The sequence below is a fragment of the Priapulus caudatus genome, unplaced genomic scaffold (assembly GCF_000485595.1).
Source record: "Priapulus caudatus unplaced genomic scaffold, Priapulus_caudatus-5.0.1 Scaffold231, whole genome shotgun sequence".
NCBI lineage: Eukaryota > Metazoa > Priapulida > Priapulimorpha > Priapulimorphida > Priapulidae > Priapulus > Priapulus caudatus.
This window is the reverse complement of record NW_014577292.1, coordinates 141,225-149,668: the sequence shown is the minus strand read 5'-3', so window position 1 is coordinate 149,668 and position 8,444 is coordinate 141,225. Positions and strand designations below refer to the sequence as shown.

Sequence of the window (8,444 nt, the reverse complement as noted above, 5' to 3'; positions counted from 1 at the left end):
CCTATGACAAATAGTGTCATAGGAGAGCGTATATGCGTATGTCGTATTTGTCCTAGATGCTAGCAGAACAGGCTGATATATGCTCAAGGAAACCGGCATGTTCTTAGTATCGTGGGTCTTGTCCCACGTCGCGCAGATTTGCTATATTTTTGCCAAATAAATACTGTCGAGGTTCCACTGCTGAAATGGCAATAAAAACACGCAAACTAAAACCTAACTGATTTTAATGAGACGGTTCCTTAGATGGTCATGAAATAAGAATATCATGGTCAGTTATCACGCATACACGCACGCACACACACACACACACACACACACACACACACACACACACACACACACACACACACACATGTATTACCTATTAGTTGCAAGGCAATTTTATCAATTTTATAAGTACTTATGGTGTTACACGTGATAATAGTAGAGCAATAGTGAAGATGGTTTAGTTGTTCTCTGTTGGTGAATACATTCAGAATAGTTCTGAGTATCTGAGCAAGTGTATTTGTGTTTACGTTGTAGTCGTTGTCAGTCTATGCCACTGTAATCTTGTATAGTTTATCCTAATGTACCGAAGGCTTTTAGTTTCCTACTCAGTTGTATGTGTGTCTGTATGTATGCAGTATATCTATGTATACAGTCAATATACATATAGCCATGCACGGGGAGCAATAAACGCTCTATGATATACCCTGAAGCTATCCTACTTGTAATGCGCAGTATCTACAAACATGTAAGTGTTACACATGAGGAATGTTGCTTTGGTGGACATAACGTACTAATTACTGACTCCACATTGTCTGCGCCTGGTGAGGAGGTGATAAAAATGCGTAACTACACGGAGAGGCGCATGACAGTAGTCGGGGCAAGGTGATGCTCAGGTATATATGCGTGCAGCACGGTGATGAACCTAGTTACTACAAAACGCACGCAACCGTAAAACGTAATTTAATTAATGTCAATAACATGAAAATGAGTGCCAGACGAACCGGCACACGATACCATTAATCTTAACAGGAAAACGTTTTAACTGATTTATGCACAAATAATGTTTCCGGAATGACTACATTGTTTGTGCTAAATAGCATTATAGTAAATAATAATACAATTACGATTATATGAATGCACGTATGTGTTATTGTTGTAATATTACAGCAATAACACACACGTGCATTCATATAATCGTAATTGTATTATTTTACGTCGAACCTGCCATGAGCATGCACAGTTATTAGGGCAAGTTACCTCACCATGTAGAGATCGTTATGCTACTGGACATCGATTGACACCATATATCTGTCTGCCCGGCACTGGAGACTGGAGTAAACCCTCTACATGCCTACATGAGCTGAGCAGCCTTACATTAAAGAACTCTTACACCTAAGGCTTTAAATCTTACACCCGTTAAAGACCTCATAACCAACACGTAGTAGTTAGACCAAGAGTGGACGTTTCACTTGAAAGAGTTGTCAATTTTCTACTGACTATGGAAGAAGGAAAATAATTACAATACAGGAGATGGGAAACAAAAAAACTATATTAAAACTTATGGTTGGAAGTGGAAACATAGATAACGAAAGCTGTCGTGAACAACTCTCAATCGAGTATAATCTAACAACGGGCAAGCTGATTTTTCCATAGCCATGGTACACGTTGTAATAAAAAAAGCACGAAATATCTGTCGTAAAATATATTGTGTAAATTCATTTTACGTCCACATCACAACTTTACTGCCTCTAACGTCTGGGTGTCCGCGCACGTGCTACTGTGTTACGTATCACTGTGCTACCTGCACGGACACACCCGACACACGGTCATGCCGATGAATTTTTAGTGTGCGAAAAATCAGTACCTACACAGTAGGTATAGGCGCGCGTAAGCAGTATTTTCACCGTGTGATTTATTTGACAGATCAGTGGTATTAACTCACCTGAGGCAAAGCTAAACTCATCCGGTTGGGATGTGGAAACCGATAGACCTAACCAGAATATGATCACGGCGGCCCCAAGCAGACCTCCGCATGGCCTGTAAATCATAAATTAAAACACTCATGAGCACATAAACACATTTAGAACATTTACCAAACATTTGATTCACAGCTGACATAATACTATCTAACTTATACGTACCTCAGTGACATGTTTGCGAGTTTAGCCTGGGCAAATTCATGGGAAACGCCAGATACTAACACTAACTATAATACACATCCGAACTATGAGGGAGCTCCGCTGGTTCTGGCTCCGCGGTTTCCACGATACGCGTGGACACAAGTACTTCAGCGCGGGGGTGGAGAGCAGGCGCGTTGAGCACTGTTCACTTGGAACCACCTGTTTGATAGCCCGGAACGTCCCATTATTCGTCGTTATTATAATTAAGCGCCCTCAATTACGTGGGAGGTGACAAGCAAAGGAAGTTTGCAATGTATATCTTCTTGTTCGCTTGTGCAGAGGGAAGATCTGCAGCCACGCAAATAGACACTTCGCGAGAGCTGGACAATGCACGCCAGCACTACACGCAGAGATGATGCGACCGCACACGGGGTGGATTGAAGGCAAATTAATGGCAATTCCGCGTAAATTGAATGGCCGTATTTATATATTTGTGTGTGTGTGCGCGCGAATGTTTGCGTGCGTGCGTGCGCGCGTGCGTGCCTTTCTGCCTGCCTACCTGTGCACCTGTTTGCGCGCGTGCGGGTGGGCGCGCGTGCGTGCGCGTGAATGAGTGTGGGCGTGCGTGTGTACGCGTGCGTGCGTGTGTACGTGCGCGAATGTGTCTGTATGCGGGTGTGGGGAGTGGTAAGGCGTACACGTGAGCGCGCATGTGTGAGTGCGCGTACATATAGTTGCTGTTAGGTTTACGCTCGCGTAATTTTTGTATATTTTGAGGCATTTTCAAGTGAAAGTTTTATAAAAATTGCAATTGTTAATTGCACGCAATATATATGAAGGTATTTAATGAGATCCAAATTGCTTCTCGAGCAGCGACAACAATACGCGGGGCGACGAACCTATATGCTCTCGCATCCACAGAATTCGTCACCGTCAAACTGAATAGATAGATACCAAGAGTAGATAATAACACTAGTGTGTTATTATCTACTCTTGATAGATACGATATCCAAAATATTATGGAACATCATCCCATAATTGACATTTTCTCAGGAATAAAACCTGAATAAAGCATGAAGGACGTTGGCAATACACGCGTAGCGCACATATTTCCAATCAGGCGTGTGGTGTTTTTTTGTATAGTTACTACGACTAAATAGCAAACTCACCCTAGACTGCCACACGCGTGCACTACGTGTTCAGTCTCGCAGACAACAATAACTCGACTGTCTCGACCAGACCAGAGCACCCTGAGAGACAATGGATCGAAAATACTGAGTACGTTCACTCATGATCTGTGTATTACTAGTGTGAAAACTATGGTCGCAAGCACATATGTATGTGAATTCCTCTTTGCTGTGAACTCATTCTACGGTTATTTAACTGCAGATTACCAATTTCTCAATTTTCTTACGTATTTTCTACAGTACGCTAGCACAGGCTTTAATTATTACAATAAGAAAAAATTAACCATTGTAAAATAGGAATTGTTAAGCTAAATATAGCTTCCGTAAAATACTTGACGGGGGCGATTCAGAGAATATTTGAAAACTGCCCGGCTTTGCGATTTAAAAATAACTGTGATACTTAGCTGTTTAGTTAGCAAGCAATGTAAATTTAGACAGGATAAGCATAATAAACAAGCGCAACTATTGTGAACAACAAGGAAAATCTTTCGTTTAGATATTCAGTTCAATAATTCAGATTATTTAGTCGGTCAAAGTTCAGAGTGAGCATGACGAATTTATTGATTCGTGACTGAAGGAAACTGAGTTTAAATTCAGTAGCAGTGCCAAGTTTACAATATGATATGTATTCTAACATTACAACGAGCAACCAATTCGCGTGCTTTCTTGCCAATTTAATACACCACTATGAAGAGTTTATATGAAACATTACACATTACAAGTGTAAGAGTAACAAGCGTAACGGGTACAAATAAATATTATAGTCTGTAAAATAACTTCATGCTATGGTATAGATGAAAAGTTATTATTGTAATTTATATATATATATATGATTGTATTATATTGTATTGTAGAGATAATTATAATAAAAAACACGAATATAAGCAAATTGTGGAAAGACGGTCATGTAATAGACCATTTGCTGCCGGCATGCATCTACAGCTACAGATTTATTTATATTCTGCTGCCATCTAGCGGCAAAAATATTACGAATGCACAGTCTGGTTGCCTGGCCATATCAAACATAATGTCGAGTTATTAGTAGTACGCACCCCTCAAAATCCCTGGCGGGGGCAATTCTAAAAATGGAAGTTTGGGAAATATAACAGCTGGTTTGCTATGTGTGCTTTTCTGACAGTTACACAAAGGGTGAGAAAGCCTCTCATACAGGGCAGGCTCGATTCTGAAGGCTATATTAGGTATTGCCCTCCCTTTGAAATTCAACGCGCTACACAGAAGATATTTGGTCAGTGTTTTTTGTCATGCATGTTTCTCCAAATAATTAATCATATGCTGTAGCCGTTTCCGAGTATATTAACCTTTGCCAGCACTTACATCTCAAGTTGCACATTAAATGTACTTGCCTTCATAGATTTTAAACTTGCCGGTACCTTAAACGAATGTTTAAATGTAAAAAATCTAATCAAGAGCATTTCAAGAATGTGCCAGGTGTGTTTTACTCGTGACAATTTTTTGGATTTTACTGAAACCAATGTCTTTTGTACGGTATTCTCGTAAAATAGGTTTGGAGGGTGATATAATCGACCGCTTGAATGCCGTGAATCCTCGTGCCAGCAATGTTCTCCTATACACACGTAACAACATGTAACAGCTGCATGGGTCTCACCACGATTATACACACGCGAATGGCATAGATAACGCCTTTACCTATGGGAGGGGATATGTGTCAAAATTCAAACGTTCAATTGATCGATTGATTGTTCAATTGAACAGTCAATTTAATCATTCAAACGTTCAATTGATCGATTGATTGTTCAATTGATTGATTAATTGTTCAATTGATCAATTGATTGTTCAATTGATCAATTGATTGTTCAATTGAACAGTCAATTTAATCATTCAAACGTTCAATTGATCTATTGATTGTTCAATTGAACAGTAAATTTAATCATTCAAACGTTCAATTAAGCAATTAAATAACGAATTGCCAAATTGAATCGACGAATTGATGATTTGACGAATTGACGAATTGACAAATCAAAGGCACGAATACTGAATAGGCGTATTGAATCATGGAATGGAGCAATTGCCGAGGCTCGTCAATCGAGCAATTGCCGAGGCTTGTCTATCGAGCAATTGCCGAGGCTCGTCTATCGAGCAATAATATTGCCGCGGCTCGACTATGTGTATCTCCGTGTACCCGCGTGTATCTGCGTGTACGTGCGTGTACCTGCGTGTACGTGCGTGTACCCGCGTGTACGTGCGTGTACCCGCGTGTACGTGCGTGTATCCGCGTGTACGTGCGTGTACCCGCGTGTACGTGCGTGTACCTGCGTGTACCCGCGTGTACCCACGTGTACGTGCGTGTATCTGCGTGTACGTGCGTGTACGTGCGTGTACGTGCGTGTACCCGCGTGTACGTGCGTGTACTTCCGGTGCCCGCTGTACCGTGCGTGTATCTTCCGCTGGTCCACGTGACCGTGCGTGTATACCTGCTTGTACGGCCACCCCAGCGCTACGTACACTCAGATATCAGCGCACGTACGACGCGATACACGCCACGACACCGCGGGTACACGCATACATGCCAGCAACACGCACGGACACGCGACACGGAATACACGCAACGTCACACCGGGTTACATCGTCCCACGCTACACGCACGATAACCACATCACACACGGTACACGCCACTACACGCTGGGTATCACGCGGGTACACCGCACGCTCACCACGCCGTGTACACGCACGTACACGCTGTACACGCACGTCACGCAGGTACACGCACCTACACGCACGTACACGCCAGCCGTACACCACGTACACGCAGATACACGCCTTACACCCGGAACGCACACACGCAAATCACGCCACTACACGCCGGGTACATCGGAAGAAACACGCACGTACACCGCGGGTACACGCAGTACACGCACGTACACCCACGGACCACGCGGCTTACACGCCTGCTACACGCAGATACACGCACGCTACAAATGCGCGTACACGCATCGTACACTCGACACGCACGTGCCACGCGTTACACGCACGTACACGCCGTGTACACGCACGTACACGCGGCTTTACACGCACGTGCACGGGGTACACGCACGTACACGCGTGACACGGGGTACACCAGCCGACACGCGAGGTACCACGCACGGGCGACCGGGTACACGCACCGTTACACGCGTACACCGGTACACGCACCCTACACGCGGAGCCACAACCGCGGTACACGCACTTATGCTGGAACACCCGCCACCGATTGCGTTCCTGATGCAACGACCGCTCCCTCCCGTTCTTTACGCACCCAGCGTAACACGCACATACACGCACGTACACCGCGTAACACGCACGACACACGCGCGGTACAGCACGACATGCGCCAGATTACACGCAGCGTACACGGCGGGTACACGGAATACACGCACGTTCTTCACGCGGGGAATACACGGAGATACACCGCACGTACACGCCGGGGTACACGCACTACACTGCACGACACGCACGTACACGCTTGGTACAGCAACCGTACACGCATATACACTCAGCGTACACGTGCCGGTACACGGCACTTACACGCGTGACACACACGTGCACGCGCGGGTCACACGCCACCGCTACACGCGCGTACACGACGTACACCACGTGCACGGGCGCGTCGAACACGTCACGTACACAGCGGTACACGCACTTAGCTGGAGAAACCCAGGGCCTATGCCTTGCCTTCAACAACGTACCGCGCTCCCGCGTCTTCCCGTCAATGCCTCGCGTGCGCATGTCCAGTTATGATTTACGTTTGATTTGGCATTAGACGAGGCCCTCGGCAAACTGCCTTCCTCATAGACCGTAGCCCGGCCAATAACTCGATTGACCCGAGCCTCGGCAATTGCCCATTCCATGATTCAATACGCCTTATTCCATGATTCGCTGCCTTGATTCTGCCAATTCTCAATTTCGTCAAATCGTTATTTCGACCGATTCCAATTTCATTCGGTTATTTTTAATTGCTCAATGAACAAGTTAAATGCATTAACATGGACCGCTTCAATTTGAACAAGTCATCATCAATTAAAACGTTTGAATTATTAAATTGAACTGCTTCAAGGGAAAAATTCAATTGAATCAATTAAACACTAATCATTGATCAATGACAATCAATCGCATCAATTGAACAACCAACTTCATAGATCAAATTGACTTTGCAATATAATATCGTACTGTTCAACTCGACACAATAAATCATCGAACTAAACGCTTTGTATTTTGACACAATAGCCCCCCATATTTAACCACGTGCGTGAGTTAGCTAACTACAATATCTCAACATTTCTGCTTGCATCTAAGCACAAAACGACATTGCGCAGTTAATAAACTATAGCATATTGATCATGCTAAGAAACCCTCGTATTCTTTAGTGATCGTCTTGTCTTGTCCACTTGCGGCGCAGATTCCGCTATATTTTCTTGCCAAATCAAATACTGTCCGAAGTTCCACTGCCTTAAATTGCCAATAAAAACACGCCAAACTTAAAACCTAACTGATTTTAATGAGACGGCTTCCTTAGAGGTCAAAATAAGCAATATCCATGGTCAGTTATCACGCATACACGCACATCAACACACACACCACCACACACACACACACACCACACACACACACGAGCCACCACCACACACACCAACACACCACACACACACCCACCACACACAACACACACACCACACACCACACACACACACACACCACACATGATTACTATTTAGTTGCAAAGCACAATTTATCAAGTTATAAATACTTAATCGTGTACACGTGATAATAAGCTGAGAACAATAGGAGAGCGTTAGTTGTGTCTCTCGTTGGTAATACATCACGAATATCTGGTACTGAAGCAAGTGTATTGTTTACTTGTATAGCAGTCGTGATCCCTAGTCATGCACTTAATCTCGTATAGTTTACCCAAGGTTAGCCCGAAGGCTTTTTAGTTTTCCCCACTCCAGTGCAGCGATCCAAGGTTTGCGTACCAGTGTCCATAAGTTAGTCTCAGCTAGGCCGTTTCGGCGCGGCATCGGCCCCCCGAAATTCTTAAATTAAATTAGCTTATATTGTGCATTCATATGAATTTTGAGGGTCAATCTGAACGATACCAGCCTGTGACCGTATTCTGGAACCGTTCGCAAACCGT

General features: G+C 44.1%; 1 protein-coding gene across 1 annotated transcript in view; it reads right to left on the bottom strand.

Moving 5' to 3' along the window:
* The window catches only part of LOC106807730 (collagen alpha-1(I) chain-like), a 67,830-nt gene extending 65,587 nt beyond the window's left edge, over window positions 1–2,243 (bottom strand). The window contains exons 1-2 of the mRNA XM_014810170.1: window positions 2,130–2,243; window positions 1,931–2,025 (exon numbers count right to left, since the gene is read on the bottom strand). Of these exons, the coding sequence (XP_014665656.1) occupies window positions 1,931–2,025; window positions 2,130–2,140 (106 nt within the window). The 5' untranslated portion in view covers window positions 2,141–2,243. The remainder of the gene's footprint in view (window positions 1–1,930; window positions 2,026–2,129) is intronic.
* Window positions 2,244–8,444: the final 6,201 nt, after the last annotated feature.